This window comes from Vanessa atalanta, chromosome 19 (assembly GCF_905147765.1).
Source record: "Vanessa atalanta chromosome 19, ilVanAtal1.2, whole genome shotgun sequence".
In the NCBI taxonomy this organism is placed as follows: Eukaryota; Metazoa; Arthropoda; class Insecta; order Lepidoptera; family Nymphalidae; genus Vanessa; species Vanessa atalanta.
The window spans coordinates 10184443-10206814 of record NC_061889.1 but is presented as its reverse complement, the minus strand read 5'-3'; the positions used below and the strand labels follow the sequence as shown (position 1 = coordinate 10206814).

Below are 22372 nucleotides of genomic sequence, written 5' to 3'. Positions count from 1 at the left end.
TGTTAACACACATATTAAGTATTCGATATTTAGATAATAATTATTTAATTTATTATCGGGGGCTATGCAATATTAAGAATTTCTTTGGTAAATAATCGCAGGGAAATAAATTTATATAAATGCCAGTAAATTATAGGTTGTTACCTTCATAACGAATTTGGAAATAAAAAATTATTAATTAATATAAGCAGATGAGAAAATTGTATAAACTTAACAGTAAAAAGTGGTCAAGCTCACATATAGATATAGCTACTTCATATACAATAGCTAGCTACTATTAAATCTGAAATTCATGAAGTGCTTCAAGTTTGAAAAGTAGTACACTAGAGTGAATTAAACGTGTATCACTGGCCACAGCTCTCGCTAGTCGCCTCTCATGACTCATACATCGTTCCAACAGGAACATATAACCACAAAGTAATTAATTATTGTTGTCCTTGCGGCAAAGTAATTGTTACCACTAGTTTGGTTGTGCAAGTCCATCTCACTAATTAATTGAATAGATTCGTCTTTCATATACTCCATAGAAGCCGAAGAAATTCATTTCCAGCGTAAATTGAAACAAACTTTACATTTGACATTTTATGAATGACATTGGTAAGCAAACGAACCTTGTGTTCATGAGTTCGTGTTGTGGGATCTGTCAAAATTATATAAATACGGTGTTTGTAATAAGACTTATTGTTTCTATCTGATTACCGTTTTGATACGCGGTTTTATTAGTGTTTACGCGATGGGTGATAGCGTAGAAGCAAGGCCAAAGGTAATAATAATAATTCATACTAAACTTGTGAACTTTAACAGAAGTTATCAAGTACGTTAAGTGATAACGCAGTTCTATTATTTATTTTGACGACCTTGCCTATTGTAGAGGTCATCTAAAAGTTCAAGTCTGAATTTAATCTTAAGGATAGAAAACTATGAAGCTATTAAAAATTCATATAGTCAGGTTTTATTTTAATTTTAATTTGGGTAACCAATGAAAATTTACTAATTACCCACGTATAAACATTATATTCTGTTGCTATACAATAGCTTAAAATAATAAGTAAGTTAGATGATAATAATCAACTATAATAGTAAGGTATATACAATAATAATTACTGTATAAACTTGAAATAAAACAAAATTTTAAATATTCTAAACCTTATTACTGTTACTAGTTTATTTATAAATAGTTACTTTGAATTATATAATGATATTAAATAAAGATAAAAGAATTGATAAAATTACAGGCTGATGACAACAGGCTGAAACCTGCGGTAAGATTAATTAGAACTTTTCCAAAATTTTGTTTTGTAATTAACAGGCATTGGTTAAATTGTTTTTTTTTTTTAAATTACAAGTATCATATGTTACGAAATTTATTAAAATTAAATCATTAGCATGCATTAAATTTGTCCATGTCATTTGTAGTAAATTGTATAGAGCATGAAACAATCAAGAAAAAAAAGAAGAATCATAAAATGGTGATGGTCCTAGCCCATGCAGTATTTTTGTTAATAACAAAACATTTGGGATTTCATTTTAATTTCATGTAATGAAGTAAATAAAATTATGATTTAAAATTAATTTTTGATGAAAATCTAATTTTATTTAGATTGATAACAAACAAGTATTTACCAATTAAAATTGTCAACAAGAATGTCTGGCAGTCGTTGAATGTCAATGCCGATTCACTGATTAAAAAGTAAACCAGCACTCCTTTCAACAGTGGATATGGGACCGGAGTTATATTTTTAAATTTTTTTTTGCATTATTACTTAAAGGTCCAAAGTATATAAATGGAGTAAATACATTATTTAGAATTATTAATTGTATAAACATAAGTAATATTTATTGTGTTTAAAATGTTCTGTGATACTTATTATCACAAGAGAATTTAGATGTTGTTCTCTTATAGTTTTGCTTAGACATGTTTGCTTGCATGAAATAGAATTTAGTCATAAGGTTTTAGACTTAGTGATGAACTATTCCCAAATCATGTATAAAATACTACTAATACTACACAGTACTAAACTAAACACACAAAATTACACACAAAATTGAGGTTATGTGGGTATACATTTTCTTTAAATTAAATATGAATACTTTCTGGTAGGGATTTGTGCAAGCCTGTAGTTTTCAATTTTAATAATTAAATCCTTACGGCCATTCTAGTAGACATTACTCACCGAGTGTTTAATTAAACACTGATAACTGACCTTCTGTAAAAAAAAAATATATGTTGGGAACTTAATGTTAATTTGTTAATGTTATCTCTTATTCAATTGTTAATTTGTTAATGTTTAATTAATTGTTGTCTTATTCAGAAAATATATTTATTTTGGTGATACAATAGTTCATAGCTGTGATTTTACTTAGCATATAACCAGAATAAACGATAGGACTTGTCAAGTACTGCTTAAGTTATTAAGTAATTATATATTTATAGTTGAAATGTTTTATTCATAGTTTGTCTGGGTTGTAACGGAGTATTAATTCACAAATGTGGTTGAATTATTATAAATATTGGACGAAGACCGAATGTGGACTATTTTATGAATTGCTACTTTATTAAATAACTTATTAGTATGATAAGTATTGATTATCTTTAATTAGGAATTAATATTGATACACTTTAAAAGTAAAAATATTGACGTATTTGTGTTAGCAATACTGCCCTAGTGTATTTCTGATTATTAGCACTCGTATTATTTTTCCCTAGAATTATTTTCATTATATATAATAATTCCATAAAAGATATTTTTTTATGTTTGGCTTTTGTTTGTGCTAAAAAGGCACAGATTATTTCGGCAATGTCACGTGCGATGGAGAAGACACGATAGAGATTGATCGGTACGGTCGAGATTACAGGCTCAAATTAAATTCAACATAACCTAAAACAACACAATAATAATAATTAGATAAAAATAATTGCTATTATAACCGAGATGGCCCAGTGGTTAGAACGCGTGCATTTTAACCGATGATTTCGGGTTCAAACCCAGGCAGGCACCACTTAATTTTCATGTGCTTAATTTGTGTTTATAATTCATCTCGTGCTCGGCGGTGAAGGAAAACATCGTGAGAGAACCTGCATGTGTCCAATTTCAACTAAATTCTGCCACATGTTTATTCCGCCAACCCGCATTGGAGCAGCGTGGTGGAATATGCTCCAAACCTTCTCCTCAAAGGGAGAGGAGGCCTTTAGCCCAGCAGTGGGAAATTTACAGGCTGCTAAAAAAAAATATGCTATTAAAACACATAAGAACAACCACATAACTATTTACAGCTTAATCTTATTAGGGTCATTATGTTTACATAGAAATTTATAAAATTGACTAAACACAAACATTCAACATTAATAGGACGAGGAACTTTAGGAGGAAGAAGGTCGTATATAGGATGGATGAGTTTGGGGCAGGAGAACAGTACAAGGGATAAGGAACCTTCGTCTAGGCCACATTCACACAAAGAGTGATCTCTTCCATAAAAGTTATGTAATCTTAAATTTAATGTCTTTAATGTAATCTTCACGCAGCAATAAGAGTCTATATACCACTTCCAGATTGATGAACAAATTAAAAAAAAGTATTGCCAAATCCTCGTGCCAGTAAATACACAATAATACAAAGTAATAAGTATTCCTGTTTGACGTTTCAGTATCTGATAAGTACCTACCTATTGAGATTGACTTGCACAAAAATCATAATGTTCTTTATTCAAACACTTTTAAATCATTAAATTTAAAACTACCACCGGTTTTGTAAGTAGATTGTACCAAGAAGAACCGGCAAGAAACTTCTCCATGGTTTTAATTTAAGCGTATGTCAAAGTAAAGAACATTTTTTTATATATATATCCTATCTAGAGGTCAATAAATATTATTCCACGCTTTTTTATTTTTAATATAATTTTGTATCGAGTAACATTCCTTATTTAACAAGACCTACCACTAAGCAAATGCAACTTACAATGACAATTGGTCATCACATGACGGTCATGAATGGGCAGTCAATAAACTCCTTATCTTCACCCAATGTCCAAGTCATCGAAGTCGTGACCTTATTTCGTTATGATAATCATTGTTACTTAATTTGTGATATATTCGTTTGTTTTCATCACTTTATATTTAAATTAATCAATCAATTAGCAGCCTGTAAATTTTCCACTGCTGGGCTAAGGCTTCCTCTCCCTTTGTCCTTTTTCTCACTAACGCCAACAGACATTGGCGAAGAAAGAGAAAGAAGAGATATTAACCATTCCTTACAACGCCAATGCGTCACCAACCTTCCCAAGGTTGTCGTCGCTTTGGCTATGTAACTAAGGTGTTATGTCCCTCGTGCCTGTAGTTATGCCGACCGATGCTTAAATTTAAATGACCGATAATATATATGACTCTTATATATCGCAGACAGTTAACTTAATTAGGCATTCAATTATCAGCGTAGTCTGCACAAAGCCGTATCAATTAGTACTCTGAATTATATTCAGCCAATAGATTGCCAGAGAGCCAATCTTTCGTTCATAGAATAGGATAATTTGCTTCGGACTCTTAACATAGATATATACAGAAAGTTAATATTATAAAATTTTAATTAACAATATGATTATTATCTCGCCTAACCATTATTATTTTAGAAGAATCGCCTAATTAAACAAGTTAACTGTGACATATACATTTAAAGAAGATATTCCACCTATAATGGTAAAAAGGTTTAGATGGTCTAACCTATATTGAAAATAATAATTATTGATATGAGAATTTAATTGATTGATAAAGATCCTCTTGACTTCTTTCGATAACGTCAGTCATTTTCCAAGTAGATTGAATAACTACATAGGATATATTGTGCACAAATGTCTGCGTGCACTATGATTATAGAGGGAATCCTCACCTTCATAATCCAATACGACCCGAAATAATTCCTTTCTAAAAATACCCCAATATGATGTTGTTTTTTTTTTCAACTCTCACCAGAGTTTTGATTACAGGATATCGTTATTTGCAGACCCGAAATCTAGTTAGTAAACCGGGCAGACAGAAATTTGAAGCGTCAATAGTGCAATGCTTTATGGGTAGCGATGTAAAAAGTCGCAGGCTCGATGCCGACTATAGTCCAAGGGGGACTATAGTCGTCCCCGCTCCAAGCTTAAACTTAAAATGAGGGGTAAAAAAAAAGTAGGTACTGGACTTCAAGGCAAAGTTAAGCACTTCAAGGTAGATTGACGGCTGTTACAGTGCTGTCATGAAAATGACACGCCCGCTAGATATTATTATTTTTTAGAAAAAAAAACATGTACCTAAGTCACAACACCTACCTATTAAAAATACATTCATACATTTAAACATATAAACGATTTAAATATAATAAATAAACACTAGTATAAACAATAGAATAATAATAACTATACAACTACCTAGCTATGTTTTCTTACAAGTAATTTAATTATATGTCTAAAAATACTGGACTGATTTTAATAAAACTTACACTGTACCCTAAGTTGAAGTATACCTAACTTAAATAAAAAATAATCAACTCGATACGACTTGCAGCTTAAATGGATCATCATAGTCAAATATAATTAAATTATAACAATGTTACCTACATACACATCGAACCTTTTTTTGAAGTCGGTTAAAGAAGAATAAACTTCTTACACTAATGCACCGATAACTATCAATCTGATCAGACTTTTATGCCTGAAATTTTCAGAAGTAACATTCACGTTTCAGTCGGGCACACGGCAATACAAGGTAATCGTATACGTTTGGCGTAAACGAATAATAAGTAATATATATATCTAAGTACGTGAAAAGACTATGAAACTGAACGTGTATTCGTTATCGAATAAAAATTGTATTAATGTAATCAACAAAATACCAAAGTTATATATAAATACCAAAAATATTAGGTAACCGTTACAATTATGTTTAAATTTATTGATTAGCAATCATTCAAACTACTTCCTTCGAGTGATCTTTTTAAACGAAGGAGTTTTAAAATAAAGAGTTTATGCTGTATCGCTTGCATCTCTTATTTTCAAGTTTGTATATATACGTCAGATGTTACAAGTTCCTATGGCCGAAACCCACAACGGCCCTTTAAAAGTTCTGCCAAGAAATTCTCAGTAATGGCTTTGATACATAAAGTAGAGGACCGTCAAAAAAATTTTTGATGGTCCTCTACTCGATCTTTTTATCTGTTGTTTGCTGTTCCCTCTAACTATGAACCAGTATTTGCGCACCCATTTATAAAATATGTACTATTTATCTTGCGTATTTACAACTATAGTTGTAAGATCGTGGCGGAGTCAAGATTATATTTTAGGCCCGATTATTTCACATCATTAACAGGAACCTGGTCATCTTTAATGCTTTAGACGATGCCGCGGAAATATCTTCAGGCGGTTTTCGTAAAAGCGGGTTTTATACAGGGTTTAGAGTTTTTTGCATACTCTAGAATCATTCTGTGTTGGGATATAAGAAAATCAATAATAATATTTATTGTTTCAGGAGTTTTTGATCATTTTGATTCTGATTAAATTAAATCTTGCCGTTTTTTCATAATTGCGTGCTGAAACGGAAGAATTTGTCAATATTAATTAAGGTATAAGACACACGTGGCGCCGAGCCGTGGCCTCCTCGTATATCTTGCGTGGCCTTCATGAAAGGCGATCTTTCTTGGAGCTATTTTAACATTTAATAAATAATCACGAGAATTTTGAAAAAATCGAAATTTATGGAATTAATATAATATTACATTGTTGAGTAGTTCATTTGAGTTTCTCAACTGTTCGTTCAGTAGGTATTTATTAAATACAATTAATAAGCTCGCGTACCATATCGTTGGTGTATTATCATTAAGAGGTTCTTAACTTCTTTAATTGGCCAGTCAATCTATTTATATAACTCCGTCTGATAAACTATTACACTTGTGTTAGGTACGTGTACAGTACACGCTTCGCACGAGCATTTGATATCAAGAACAAAACTCTTGATTTCTGTTCAAGTTAAAATAATATGGGTTTCAATTTCATAATGACAAGAACACATATATTATATAAGTATATATCCAAGGTCTGGTGCTATCAGTTATTAATTATTTATCGTCATTTAAAGTAATTCAAAAAACGAAAGAGGTTATTAATTCGATTTTGTTTTTTTTTTATGTTTATTAATGATTACTTTAGGTCTGCATCATTTATAAACAAAATGACAAAATTATTTTATTGCTTGGAATGGGTATATTTCCCCCCCTTAAAAAATTATGAAAATTAAAAAGATATTTTTGTTAAAGTTATAAATTATATCTGCTAATCAGATATGATACAATATTTTTTTTAATTATTTGGTAATGGCAAACTGTGGTTTAAATTTTGCTACAAAATGTGCTTTATGACCAGATTACAAATATATACTTGTAATCAGTATGTGTACTCTTACAAAAATAACTTATAGTTTACTACAACATGTTTATATAATTGTATGATGATGATGATTAGAAAACGTGTAGTTATTTATATTATTCTTTATTTTTTTTAATATTCTACCTGAGATTACTACTTCATATTGTATTGAGTATAATGTATAAAATAATTTATTATGCTGACTGTACCTACCTCAATACAACGTATTGTTACTCGACAAAGTCACTAACAATACGTTTACGATTGAATCAAAAATAACCAATTGAATTTAATTTATGTATGTATGTACGCAAAAACATAAATGATTTTCCCAGAAATTGTGACCTACATTCTGTTAACACTAGGAACAAGAATAAACTTGTTACTCCAAGTACCCGATTACACAGGGTTAGTAACTCTTTTTTGGGGCAATGTATACGTTTTTACAACAGGATCCCAGAAAACGTTCAAAATTATTCTATTATAAAATTTAAAAGAATCGTTAAAGAGCGTTTGTGTGCTAAAGGATATTACAACACTAATGACTTTTTAGTTGACTGCACACCTTGGGAATGAAATGATCGCCTCCAGGCTGTTTCAAATAACTAAAATATAATTTTCATTGTACACGGAAAATGGTTAAAAAAAAATAAAAAAATATATCCCGCTGAGTTTCTTTCGCCGGTTCTTCTCAGGTCTGAGGTGCTAAACTCGGAACCGGTGGTAGATTTTTGACAATCAATAAGCAAGTGTATACACTTCTATATTGAATAAAGATTTTTGACTTTGACTTTGACTTTATAATCTGTGGCATCTGTTATTTGCAATAAACTAATATTTATTTAATTACATCACTAATCATTAATCAAACGTACGTGTACACGTCCAATAAAACAGAAAGCGATTGTTTTTGGTGCATTTAAAGCTTTAAAAACACCGAATAGCTATTCGGTGTTTTTTTGCGTAGAGTAAGATATATTTATCTCTACTAGATAAAAACTAATCGTTTAAGTTTAGGTTTATACATATAAAATAAAAAAAAAACCAAAACTTTTGAACTTAGGCTTATTTAGAAAAGGGTTTTTTTTTTAAATATCAGCTTTAGTTCTAAAGTTGACATTTAGCAGTCAGGATGGAAATGGAAGCGACTGCGAAGCTAAGAGAAGTAGCCAATTTAATAACTTCTTCTCTTAACAACTTCTTATTGTTGTGCAAAATGGAAGCAATCGTGGACCATGCATGCAAATGTCATATCCCCCAGCGGTTAAGATAACAATGAACAAACAAATACGATAAATATCAATGATATCAAATGTATAGAAGTCGCTCGTGTATACATAACCGTAACAATCATTTCATCATTTAGTCCGACGACGTCCGCGGAGCGCTAATATCAACTCGCTCTGAAGTCTGTCTTTTCCCGCGGTAATTTGACAGTTCAAAGTGTCAAAGTGAAGTTTTTATTTTTTTAATTTCGGATTATAATTATTCGGCAATGGATTTACTATCAAAGGTATTTAAGTTTGCATTTTAATTAAGAAATTAACAACTATGCTATTATCATATCAATTTTAAAGGAAATTAACGTTTCGTTGATTGTTTTGTTAATCTGATGAATAATTAAAAAAAGATTATAAGTTTTTTTTTATACTCGTGTCAGTATGATTTAAATTAAGTATGTCTACATAGTTATTTTAATATTTATAAAACGATGAAATATTAAAGCATTTTGAAGACAATAGATTTTTTACGAGTCATATTTACTTACAACAACAAAGTTAACCGTAGTTAAAACGAATTAATATTTTACATTATGTTTTTCAAGAATACGTGACGCGTTATTGTATACTGCTTTATCATGCTTACTTCACATAATATAATTATATGTTTGTGTTATTTCTCATTTCGTAATATTGAAATTATTATAATGACACTAATTGTACACTAACTACAGTTTGCGTCCTCTGTAATTTTATATACACCATAGCTCTGTGTTCTTTAATATTGTTTTATTGTTTCTGATAAAAATAAAATTCCACTACGATTGAAATAAAAACAAATGATTTATTTTGAACTAATTCATGTCACTTGAAAAGGAAAAGGAACTTACAGAGAATATTAGCGCCCCTGTCTGTCTAAAATTTAGAATAAAAAAAAACAAAACTCACTCGGTTTTATATCCATAAAGTACATATCAATTTATTGAACGCGTCTTTAGTGATAGAAGTTCTATGTTCAAATATAGCGTGATTATTGGTCATTTTTTTTGGGAACTGTCGATTTTGCAATCATTGCAAGATCTTATTAAAATCTAATAATTTTTGCGTTTCTTGTTAGTTTTACTGATATCTTATCACACATATACGTACACACATACGCATAAACCTTTAAATAATAATATTTCAATTGAATGTTCGAAAACAATACAACGAAGACCCATTTACATTTTAAAAACATTTTTTTAATTCCATGATTTTTTTATGTGCAACAGAATTATTTGCAAAAATCCTAATAATACCTAATGATAACTGACCTTAATATTATGTCAGACATATAATCTTTTCCCTATCCGTCCGATCGGATGTAGCTCATTAGATATGATAAGATCGGTATCTATTAATTAATTAACTTATTAAAAGACATATAACACGTGTAACGGAGACTTAAAACTGAACAGCGTAGTTATTTATAGTGCGTATCATAGACAATTTAGCCGTTTACACTGTTACATTGTAAAACAAGTGCAAGTCGGACTCGCGCACATAGGATTCCGTAGCATATTCTATAAAAATGGCAAAAAATAATGTCTGTTATATAGTTAAATATTTATTTTAATCTGTTTTTAGTATTTGGTGCTATAGCGGCAACTTAAATACATTAATTTCAAGTGTTTAACTATCACGGTTCATGAGATACAGCCGGGTGACAGAAAGGTCCCGTTTTACCCTTGGGGCGCGGAACCCTATAAATATAATATTTTACGTATCTCCCATACACTTATGTCCTAATTTATATATAGACTTACTAGTGTCCTGCTTCCTGACTTCGTACTCGTCGTTACTGACGTTTTACTTTTGTTTTAAAATAACTTACTTTTTGGTAGGGCTTTTTGCAAGCCCGTCTGGGTAGGTACCACCCACTCATCAGATATTCTACTGCCAAATAACAGTACACTGTATTGTTGTGTTCCAGTTAGAAGGGTGAGTGAGCCAGTGTAATCACAGGCACAAGGGACATAACATCTTAGTTCCCAAGGTTGTCTATGGGCCTCGCCTTTGTCTATGGGCGGTGGTGACTTACCATCAGGTGGCCCATATGCTCGTCCGCCAACCAATGCCATAAAAAAAAACCTTTAGTTAGTAAGACTTGCCAATGGTTCATCGGATGGTAGGTGGTCATTATCGCCCATAGATGTGGGTACTCTAAGATATGTTAAACATCCCTTACATCGTCAATACGAAATAAAAAAAAATTATTCAAATATTTGGACTAAGTCTTTGTAAAAGGGCGTTAAGCTTATTTATAAATTTTATGTGTATTAACGCACGAACAAGCTACTCATTAAATTATGATGAATTTGAAACCTATTTATGAATTAAAGATGAAAGTGATATGATCAGTTTTTGTTTACGATATAATAGTAACAATATTAGTGGAGCTACAAGTAATATGATTTGAAAACGAGCAACATTTTGATTATTAAGGAACAGTCAATATTAAAATAATAAAAATTGGTTTCTGTATTTGCGTTATATAGGGATGGTTCTATTGCAACACTGACCTAACGGTCGTTCTTAATTTAAATTCTGTGATCGCGATTTTTTAACTCTTTTTTTTTTTTTAATTGCCGCCTTTCAGCCTTTCGGCCAGTTTTTGCTTGATTGAGCCTTATGAATGTTTTAAGAATAATTTATTATCTTCATTAAACTTTGATCTCTTATACACAATTTCTTCAATATTGTTTGGAGACTAGACAACTGCGCACTGGCAGTATGCAGATAACAACCTTGTGGGTAATCAAAACAACTGCTTCGCCGATTTCGTTCTTAGTGCAAAGTTTTAGAGTTGATATTATAATAATATATTAGGGTATTTAAGACATTTTGCTTATGAATTGATCGTTTTAATTGATGCTTCAGTATAACAAATTTATGAAGCTAAAATAACTAGCGGTTCAAAGATGTATTTTCTGTTTAATATTTATTTAATGTGCCTTGAGGAAATCGTGACAGAAGAACTCTTAATTGAGTAAATAGTTTAATCGATTATTGATTCGATTGGCGTTAAAATATAAAATCGATGCAAATAAATGTATTTGCTCGAATGAAATTCGCCTTGAACTTAATTAATTGTCTGTGCGTTTGTTCGTACGTAACTATGGTCTATGGAAAGGTTTAACATCGGTAAGATTAGTTCGAATAATGATTTAATTTTTTACGAATACTGGATATCAGACAATCAATTGATAGAGCATTGTATCACAAGTTGTAATTCCAAACAGTTAACTCAGTATTGATGTGTTGCCGAGTTAGTGAGCCAGTGAATTTGGAAGCCGAGTCATCCTGTGTACATATTAAACACTTAAACTACACTACATATATAAATATTGGACAACATCACATACATTACTATGATCCCAATGTAAGTAGCTAATGCACTTGTGTTATGGAAAATCAGAAGTAACGACGGTACCACATACACCCAGACCCAAGACAACAGAAAATTAATGAACTTTTTCTACATCGACTCGCTCCTCGGAGTGGCGTACCCATGAAAACCGGTGTACACACCACTCGACCACGGAGGTTTTCAAAATATAAATAACCTAATTTTTATGATTACCAGTGGATTGACTAACTAGGAAATTGTTCCTCTAAACTCATTCAAAATATTAGAAAAATACACTAAAAGAAACGTATAAATATAACTAATATTGAATTCTTAGTCTTGTTTGGTTACTATTTACAATATACATTGATCAGAACGACTACTGAGTACCCGACATGGAACCTCCTCTAACATAGCCTTCTGGCGTACTGACAAATATAATATATATCTGATCAAGACGGTAGGATTTAGACATAGATAAATTGTCTTTTTTTACTAATCTTTACTCACAAATACATAGGGCACAAATGACTTTACGTCTAAGTTCCTTTGACGGTTCGAGGGATAGTAAATATTACCTATAATTTCAATGTATATCGGAGACAGTGACCTATTTACCTACAATGGTCTGCTTTTGCTCAGCCTACTTCAATATAAAAATACTTTAAAAAAGTGAATGGTTCAAAGTCAAAGTCAAAGTCAAAAATCTTTATTCAATATAGAAGTGTTTACACTTTACTACCACCGGTTCGGAATTTAGCACCTCGGACTTGAGAAGAACCGGCGAAAGAAACTCAGCGGGATATATTTTTTTGTTTTTGGTTAAACATTAATTGTTATATGTATATTGGCAAGCTCTAATTCCTCTCCTTTTAAAGATAATTTGGAGCTTATTCCACTATGCTGATCCAATGGTAACACGAGGCAAATTGTCATCCGCCAAAGTTTTCCTCAGGATATTTTCATTCATCGCTGAACACTAGATGAATTATAAGCAAATTAAGCACGTGAACATTTAATGGTGCTTGCTCCTGTTTGAACTCAGAATCGTCGGTTAAGATTTTGACATTAATTGTTAAAATAAATAACACATATTTATATAACTATGTATATTTTATTGCACTCCAATTAACGAAATATTTGCACTATAAATTTTTAAATGTAATAGTACACATAGAGAGTAACTAGTTGCGATAATTTTAACCCCCATATGTATGATGCAAAAGTGAACCATTTTTGAGTTATCACGTTTTTTGGCTTTGTTCAAAATAAATCAAAAATGCAACTTCAAAAACGTATTTTTAAAAAAGTATCAATTTAAATCTCATTTTTTTTCTGATTTATAAAACCTATTAAATAACGGTTAATTAACATTATTAAAACAACAATTATGAAATATAACGATATTTCAATATTGTATTGAGATTCTTTATTCGAAAATGCCTTAAAAACAAAAAACTAAAAAAAAGAACGTAACGGAAATACGTCGAAATGCCAATGAATTATTTTAAATATATATTTGATTATTCGTGTTGTCAGTTGTGTGTGTGTCATCAAATAATAATATAGATACTAGTAATTTGCGTTATCTTTACGACAGATAAATAAATAAATTTTATCAACTTTCGTAATGCAACGATCATGCGATCGATTCATAACTCTAGTGCCACATAAAATCTCATTTATATTTTTATCATAAAAACTAAGATGCTATTTATCCTGTACCTGTACACAGGCTCTTGGCCTTCACACTAAAGGATCGTCTGAAAAAATACATTGAAAATCTTTATCTTATTAAAATAGGTGTTGAAATATTTGTTCGAGATTGATAGACTTCGAGATATTAGTTCCCAAGGTCGCGGGCGCTTTGAGAATATATACCAAACCGTGTGTTTGGTGCGACTAAGAAATTGACGACTAGCTAAGCAATTGTTAGTCATTTTTACGTCTAAACTCAATCAAAGTAACAGAAAAATACTCTAAGAGACGTGTGTAATTATCAATTTTGAGCCCTATTGATTGAGATTCTTACCCACTTAAACCATAAATGGCCGGATAAACCAGAGATGCTGTGGGATCGTCTCAATATAATGATGGTCCAGAAGGAGACAGCGGAGCGGGATCGGTCTTTTCCTGTTCCTTCTCCGCTGTCTTCTTCTGGACCATGATCACGGCCCTCCACTTTGTTCAACCTCGCGGGCCAGGATCGGCCTCTCCGCGTTCCACTCTTTGACAGACCTGTTAGATGTTCTATTTATAACAAATTTACTTATATGTAATATTCCCAACAGGACGGATACTGACAACATATCTGTGGAGAAGAAAATATCTAACTTTACCTGTGTCTACGAGTAACTTTGTCGTTATTTAAGTAAAATTAATTCGGCTCGAAACTTATAGTTCAGCTTGATTGATTAGTAGATATGTTAATAACGTCATTTATTATTGATAACACGCCGGGCATTACAAAACTCTTATCAGATTTAATTCAGTACCGAATACAACACTGACATTGGATGTCGTGTACAATTCTATTGAATGAATCTTTTTTTTTTTAAATATTTTTTTTTTAAGTAAATATAAAAGTGATTGCTTACAAAATGCCAAGTGATTCCGGGTATCTTTCTTCTTGGGTACGTAAGTTTTTATCTGTCTAAAATATCGTTAGAAATTTTGCAAATATTGCATGTTTTACATAAAAAATATATCGTTTTGAAATTCGATGACAGAGATGACACTTAATTTTTAGCCGAATAGAGGGTGAGTCGATGTTTAACAGCTCGTAGCTGCAAAAAATATACATATATATCCTATGCCTAGTTCATATCGTATAAAAAATAAAATAAAATACACGTACTAACACGTAATGTATGATAAAAAGCTCAAACTGAACTATATAAATAGTTTGTACTGCTTTATCATTACTGGTTCCGGTTTAGAAAACAAATCGTATAAAAAAAAATTAGGCATCATTTATAAGTTTGCTGTTAAATTTGTATTGGGATATGTTTTCCTCATGAATGCGATTATTTAGAAGTTTTTGATGTAGAAAAGCAGCTTATCGAATTGGCCACCTGATGGCAAGGTGTAACCATTGCCCATATTGATACTGTAATGTTAACCACTTACACTAAACTACGCCAGCAATAGGAACTAAGATGTATCCCATGTGCCAATAAATATACCGTCTTGAGAAAGAGTAGTGTTGGTGTGCCAAAGGTATGGAATTATGAGTTCATGGGTCACAGACACTCCGGAATAAAATGATTGCCTCCTGGCTATATTGAAAATTGGAAACAATTACAAAAATAGATTAAAAAAATATTTTAATTAAGTAAGGAAGCGCAAATTTACCCGGGATGGCCATTTAACCACCCCCCCCCATATGGGCAAACATAAAAAAAAATCTTGATATCACCGCTTGTTATTAGTACTGAAAACCCTAAATATTAGTGTTCATATTTCTAAAATGAACCAAACACCATATGGGGGGGAGTTTTACTATATTTCATCCCTTATATTGTAAGGGAATTACAATGATTGAGTACTCGAACACGGTATAATTAATTTTTATATTTAATAACTGTTGCTAATATTCGAATTTATAATAGGGCAAATGATCGAAAAGCCGATCATCTATCACATCTATATCATCGGGGAATAGGTCATAAACCACACTGTGTTTGTCGTAAAAATACTTCGGTCATGGGGAAATCACAAAAAATAAAAAAAAGCGTCCAGTTACAACACTTGTACACAATAGTGTCCCCTGCGGTTCGATCCTGTGATAGATTGCCTCGCCGAAGTTCAGTCAGAAGAACCCTTTATAACTATTAAAACAATTTCCAGATACGCAGCCACCAGCGCACACCATCAGGGTCTCGGGATTTTAAGGAAGCAACAAAGCGAGATGCTCTCGCCAGGCTGGAAGTGGAACTGGAGCGGCTGCTGGCAGCCTTGCCCGAGAACAAGCAAATGCTCGTTGAGAAGGAATTCAGGGGTTTCAAGAATCTGTTCAGCAGATTCTTAGCTGAACGTGAGTTTAATAATTCACTAGCTACAATTTGCAATTTGATGCGGAAAATCTCACAAGCTGATAATGGTGTAGATGACACATGAAGCAGAATTTAATGAGAAACATGCATCATGTGGTGGTAGGTGTAGGTAGGGGGAGGTCTTATGGGCTACCTGATGGGAAGTAGCTACATGGACATTGACGCTGTAAGAAATTAACCAATCCTTACATACAAACACAAGAAAAAAATTATCTATTTATATATTAGTATGAATATATAATACAAATACATCGCAAAAGTTTAAAGACTTAAAAACGTTAAGTTTGAAAGAGTAAACGCAACAAATTAAAATCAATTACGATAAGATAAAATAATTCTTGACGAAATTTTGTAAACCACTTGTAATTATTTAATAAATCGACCATAGATTTTTTAAATTCTAGAGGGTCCATCTGTAACATGGGAAAAGATCGAGAGGCTTCCAGAGGGTGCTGTCATAGACTATTCAACACTGAAAACGCCGACCACAGACAACATCCATCACATGCTGGACAAGTTGGTAGTGGTCAAACTCAACGGTGGATTGGGTACCTCTATGGGTTGTAAAGGACCAAAATCAGTTATTCAAGTGCGCAACGAATTGACCTTCTTAGATTTGACTGTACAACAAATCGAGGTGAGCTTAGTCATAGAATAGAATTAGACAAAATCAGTAGACTAAACTTAAATCGTGGGAAATCTATGTCCTTGCGACTTGTTGACTTCCAGGCAGAATATATTACATACATATATAATTGTATTTAACTAACATGACTGTATTTTTAAATGTTAAAAAAGAGTAACTACTGAGTTTCTTGCAGGTTTTTTTGGTAGAATCTACATTTCGAACCGGTGGTAGCTCCACTTAATATAGTTCGTTAAATGACGATTTAAAAATGCTTGTAAAAGCCTACTTGAATAAAGTATATTTTGATTTTATAGAAATAACTTGAATTCATTGTAGGAACTTGTTACTAACGCGTGTTGACAAAACACGTTCGCCTGTGTTTATAAAAGCATTCAATAAATAATTAAAAATTATTTAATATTTTTCTATTCATAACATAATTTTAAAAAACAAACTGAATCGTTAGTATGTATATTAAAATTAAAGTAACTGTACCTTTTTTTTAATTTAAGAGAACCAGTTTAGCTACAGCCACAAGGGACATAATATCTTAGGTTCCAAGCTTGGCGGTACATTGGTAATGTGTGGATTAATATTTCATACAGAACCAATGTCTATGGATAGTGGTGAACTTATTAACCACTAGGTGGTCCAGTTGCCAGTCTAACCACCTAAATGACATACGTAAAAAGTTCTTGAATTTGATTTTTTTGATATTCTTTGATGGTTAAGACTCGAATATTCTTTCCAGCATCTTAACAAAACTTACAAATGCAACGTTCCGTTGGTACTGATGAACTCCTTCAACACGGACGAAGACACGCAGAAGGTCATCAGAAAATACAAAGGTCTCAAGTTGGAAATCCACACATTCAACCAATCCTGTCACCCGCGCATCAACAGGGAGTCGCTGCTGCCAATAGCTATGAGCCCTGACGTCCACTCCAACATCGAAGCGTGAGTTAAAATCTCATCTCTAAGTATTTGACATCAACCGCTATGATAGTCCATCTAATGGCAAGTCAAATTCCTTATTGATAGTCAGATAACTTCATTGGTCCAGTGGCTAAATGTCTGGAAGTGTATATACTCCTGTGCCCCGGAAAAACGATAAAGCTGTTGGTTCTACGGCTGGACTTTCCGGCCGTGTCAGATTTGCCGTCCTTTCGGATTATGAGGGTGTGAACAAAGAGGTTTGCATCTGTTTTGTGCACAGACTCGTGCATTACACAGATGCAATATGTCTTGCGTAGGCTGGTTCATTGAGATAAACTGTCGTGGCCGAAATCGATAATGGTGTCATCAACAATAGTCAAATTACTTAACTTCGCTTCGGAAAATAAATTAAAAAAGCTGAGAACAGACAGACAGAAACTCATTATAGTGCATATCTACCAATTTATTTATATTTAGTTCAGTAAACAAATATATCTATAATTATGAATTGTAATCGGATCTGTCTGCTGATCGATGCAGGAGCGGCTCATGTTACGCTATTTATAACTGACAATGGAATCTGTACTATTATAAAAAGTTGAAGATATTGTTTGTTTGGGCCTCCTGATAAGCTACCATCGTCTATAAACATTGACGCTGTGATTTACATTCCTTATCGTAAATACCTATAGTTATACTGCCTCACTCCCCTTCCCACCGGAACATAACAATACTAAGAATTGCTGCTTATCGGTAGTGAGGATCTGGTGGTACCTACCCAGCCCTAACACCAAATAAACCGCCCTTCTATGGACTAACAAAGACTTTTATTAAAATTTCGTTTTGTTCATATCAAATAATGCAGTAGTTTCTTCATTTGTTTGAAGAGCTGAGCGCTGACCCATTAGCAGATTTTCTATTTTCTAAAAATCTTTTTCGTTAAATTGTTAAAGGTTATCAATATAACATCAGACTATGAGGTCTATAAAATATAATTTAATTTCAATTCAATAGATTTCACAAAAATATAATCTTACTTTTTAAAGTGATACTTCAATTGTAATTGGTAAATAACAATTATATCTTGGAATGTTTTTGATTTCGTTCGGACAAATTCTGCAGGTATCGACTTTGATTGTTGCTTTTATCGGTTTATAAACGGTCTCCAAAGTAGAACATTTGGTAATAATTTTAGTGAGAACTACTAAATATGTGAAAAAAGAAATTTCTGCCTTTCTTTAGATTAAATAACACGATGAATCTGAATCTTATTTTTATTTCTCGCTATAGATACCTCAAATTATTAATACGTTTCTGTAGGTCATTTTTTTTCGATAGTTTCAATTTAAGAAATTAATATCTTCTTTCAGTTGGTACCCACCCGGTCACGGCGACTTCTACGAATCCTTCTACAACTCCGGCCTCCTTCAGAAATTCATCAAGGAAGGCAGAACCTACTGCTTCATCAGCAACATCGACAATTTGGGAGCCACCGTCGATATGAATATCCTCGACCTGCTCCTCAACCCAGAACAGAAAGCTCAATCAGAGTTCGTCATGGAAGTGACCGACAAGACGCGAGCTGACGTCAAGGGTGGAACTCTCATACAGTACGAGGAGAAGTTACGTCTTCTAGAAATCGCGCAAGTACCGAAGGAGCACGTCGACGACTTCAAGTCAGTCAGCCAATTCAAGTTCTTCAACACCAATAATCTCTGGGCGAAGCTGGATGCGATACAGAGAGTCGTCGAGCGAGGTTCCCTGAACATGGAAATTATCGTCAATAACAAGAGTCTCGCGGACGGAGTCAACGTGATCCAGCTCGAAACGGCAGTCGGCGCGGCCATGAAGTGCTTCGAGGGAGGGATAGGGGTCAACGTGCCGAGGAGTCGATTCTTGCCCGTGAAGAAGACGTCCGACTTGTTGCTCGTGATGTCCAACCTGTACAGCCTGTCGCACGGGTCGCTGGTCATGTCCCCGCAGAGGATGTTCCCGACGACGCCGCTCGTCAAATTGGGGGACAATCACTTCGCGAAAGTCAAGGAATTCCTGAACCGATTCGCGACCATACCGGATCTGATCGAGTTGGACCATTTGACTGTGTCCGGAGATGTGACCTTCGGCAGAGGAGTCTCTTTAAAGGTGGGTGATTCGAAAATGAAACATATAAATAATATCTCAATTAAAAATACTTTTGTCATCCTTGTAATACTTTTTTGTTTTAATTTCAGGGTACCGTTATAGTAATCGCGAATCACGGAGATCGAATCGACATACCCTCTGGGGCCCTGCTCGAGAACAAAATAGTGTCGGGCAATCTACGTATATTGGATCACTAGGGAAATTGAACTTTACATTATTGTAGTAGGATTGAATTTACATTATATTTAGACATTTACACGTTACAACATGGTCGAATGGAAAACACACACATGTTTAAACATAAAAATATATTTATTAAATGAATTGATATCAGAAATACAAACGAAGATTTCTAAAATTATGAATGGTACCGATTTTAATCTCAAATCATTCATTGAACGAATGTTTTTGCAAGTTGCTCATTCAATAAGCACAGACAAACTGGTTTTATAGCTGTTATCGAATATATTGTGCTATGTACGTGCGACTTACGGATAAGTCTCTGTTGTCTATGGCTCAATGGCTTAACTTCGGAAGTGGATTTGTGAGATACATCGGGGGTTTCCTTTTAATCGATAAAGTTAATTAAATTATAATATAAATGTTCTAAATTATTATTTATTTAATTAGAGATTGATAGACATACAGATATATATGTATATTATTGGGCTCAAAGCAATCGTTTCGCGTTTTTTTTTATAAAGTAATTATAAAATAATATATTTTTTTGTTATCTGTGCATTAATTTATCTATCTTAATCATCAAATGATTTAAAAAAAAATGAATTGGTACATGCGATATATAGTTTTTTTTTTAAATATATATGTGTATATATAAACAAATTTCTGCAAAGTTATGCCTCTGTGGAGCGCCTCAGAAGGTCTCTTCGATATATTTATTGGGGAGTGGAGGGCTCGAACTCTGCTCGCACTTGGTTTGTTGTGCAAAGAGGTTCTATAACTGAAACCACAGTTAATCGGCTCTGCTTTAAGCATTTTTTATATAAATAGTTCTCTTCTATTACGAATTTATTGAGAAGTTGTCGATTGAACTGTGAATCATGTAAGATTCCAATATAAAACAGCGAATCGCAATTTATATTGGGATAACCTGACCCCAGTTTCTCGTAGTATTCTCTATGTACGTGTTTTTTAAGACATATTTATATCGGTTTTATTTTGGGTAGAATAAGCTGAATGTCTCACATATTATACATACGATTGTAAACGCTGGACGATAAATGTAGGAACAACTTAAATGTATATCTTTTTAATTTGTTGGATTAATATGCTGGAAGGCAAGTCTCGAAGTTGGCTGAGAGAGGCTATTCTTTAAGAACAAACTCGGTTATCAACGTTGAATACGACCGTGTGATATGTAACCTTTTTGCATCAAAATAGCGTATCACTGTCAGTTTTCAAATGAGTGAGAATTGAGTTACAGAATAAGCGGAAACGACAGCGAACAGTTAAAAGTGCACAATGCTATTGTTACTATAAATGTTTTTGTAATTTTTTTTACTCTCTCGTGATTTTTATATGGCTTAGATTAAACTTTAAACAATATTTATTAATTCATAACGTTTTGCAAGATATTGTGCCATTACTTAAAAACTCTTGTTTCTATATTTATCTTGTTAATAAATTATTATTTTTCAATGTTATGTATTTTTTCTTCGAGGTCAATGAGAAATTATGTAAATAAATTGGAATATATTAAAAAGAAATTATCATGAGTCTAAATGTTTTATTGTACCAATAAATTAGGTTTTTGTTAAATATATTGTATATAAAAGTGTAGTCATATTTTACTAATATTAATCTCTGCAATGGCGACATATGACCACTGATATGTGCAAATCGGTTTGCGCATGCAAAAAAATCTTTTTTTCGTAATACTCGACTGAAAAACCTGTTGACTATTTCATACAAATATTTGTTTTTCTCATAAATTATTTTTAGTCATTCATATTTCTGAAAACAGATTGTATTAGATATTACTCAAACATACAATAATATTATTAAAATATATCACATTCTCTATGAGTAACCCTCTTATCTTTTTATGTACTTATGTATTATCTTAGAATATATAAGTCACGTCGGTTACCTCCCACCTAACCTCATTTCAAAACGACGAACTGCATAGTTTATAATTAACCAAAAAGAAAAAAAAAAAAAAATCAATCCTTATGTGTTCAACTAACTTGCTTAATTAAAACATAGAAGGAACTTTAAAATGTTAACAACATAAATTTCCGACTTTAAGTTTCAATGCGACCAATGGAAATTATATAACCAAACCGATATAATAATTTTTTAAATCGATTTTTTCATTATTGTTTTTTGTAGTCGGTTAAATAATAGAGTTTGTTAAAGGTATATGTGAAAATAAAACGACAAACATCTTAAAATTCAATTGTATTTAAATAGATACTTAATATGCTTTAAAACCGTTAACACAATTAACACCACCGTAATACTAAATCTTATCTTAATAATTTAATAAAGTAAAACGCACAAGGCAATAAATTAAAAAATATATAACTGACCCAGATATAAAAGAATGCGATATTTATTGGTAATAGTCCGGGAGACAGCTGCAAGAAAC

General features: G+C 32.4%; 1 protein-coding gene across 3 annotated transcripts; it reads left to right on the top strand.

Moving 5' to 3' along the window:
- The first annotated feature begins 609 nt into the window (after nucleotides 1-609).
- LOC125071312 (UTP--glucose-1-phosphate uridylyltransferase) lies at nucleotides 610-21498 on the top strand. 3 transcript variants are annotated; one of them, XM_047681504.1, is made up of 7 exons: nucleotides 610-763; nucleotides 1236-1262; nucleotides 15850-16036; nucleotides 16460-16692; nucleotides 17435-17640; nucleotides 18990-19761; nucleotides 19851-21498. In XM_047681504.1, the coding sequence occupies exons 1-7, from the start codon at nucleotides 734-736 to the stop codon at nucleotides 19956-19958; spliced, it is 1563 nt and encodes a 520-aa protein (XP_047537460.1). In that variant the 5' UTR covers nucleotides 610-733; the 3' UTR covers nucleotides 19959-21498. The 3 variants fall into 3 exon arrangements, with proteins under 3 accessions (XP_047537460.1, XP_047537461.1, XP_047537462.1); XM_047681505.1 differs by lacking the exon at nucleotides 1236-1262 and having other exon boundaries at nucleotides 615-763; XM_047681506.1 differs by lacking the exons at nucleotides 610-763; nucleotides 1236-1262 and adding an exon at nucleotides 8745-8905.
- Nucleotides 21499-22372: the final 874 nt, after the last annotated feature.

Excerpts from the sequence above, each read along its gene's own strand:
- LOC125071312 (XM_047681504.1), top strand. The coding sequence starts at position 734 with ATGGGTGATAGCGTAGAAGCAAGGCCAAAG. Across the intron at positions 16,693-17,434 it reads TGACTGTACAACAAATCGAG|CATCTTAACAAAACTTACAA; the intron begins GTGAGCTTAGTC and ends TATTCTTTCCAG. Across the intron at positions 17,641-18,989 it reads GTCCACTCCAACATCGAAGC|TTGGTACCCACCCGGTCACG; the intron begins GTGAGTTAAAAT and ends ATCTTCTTTCAG.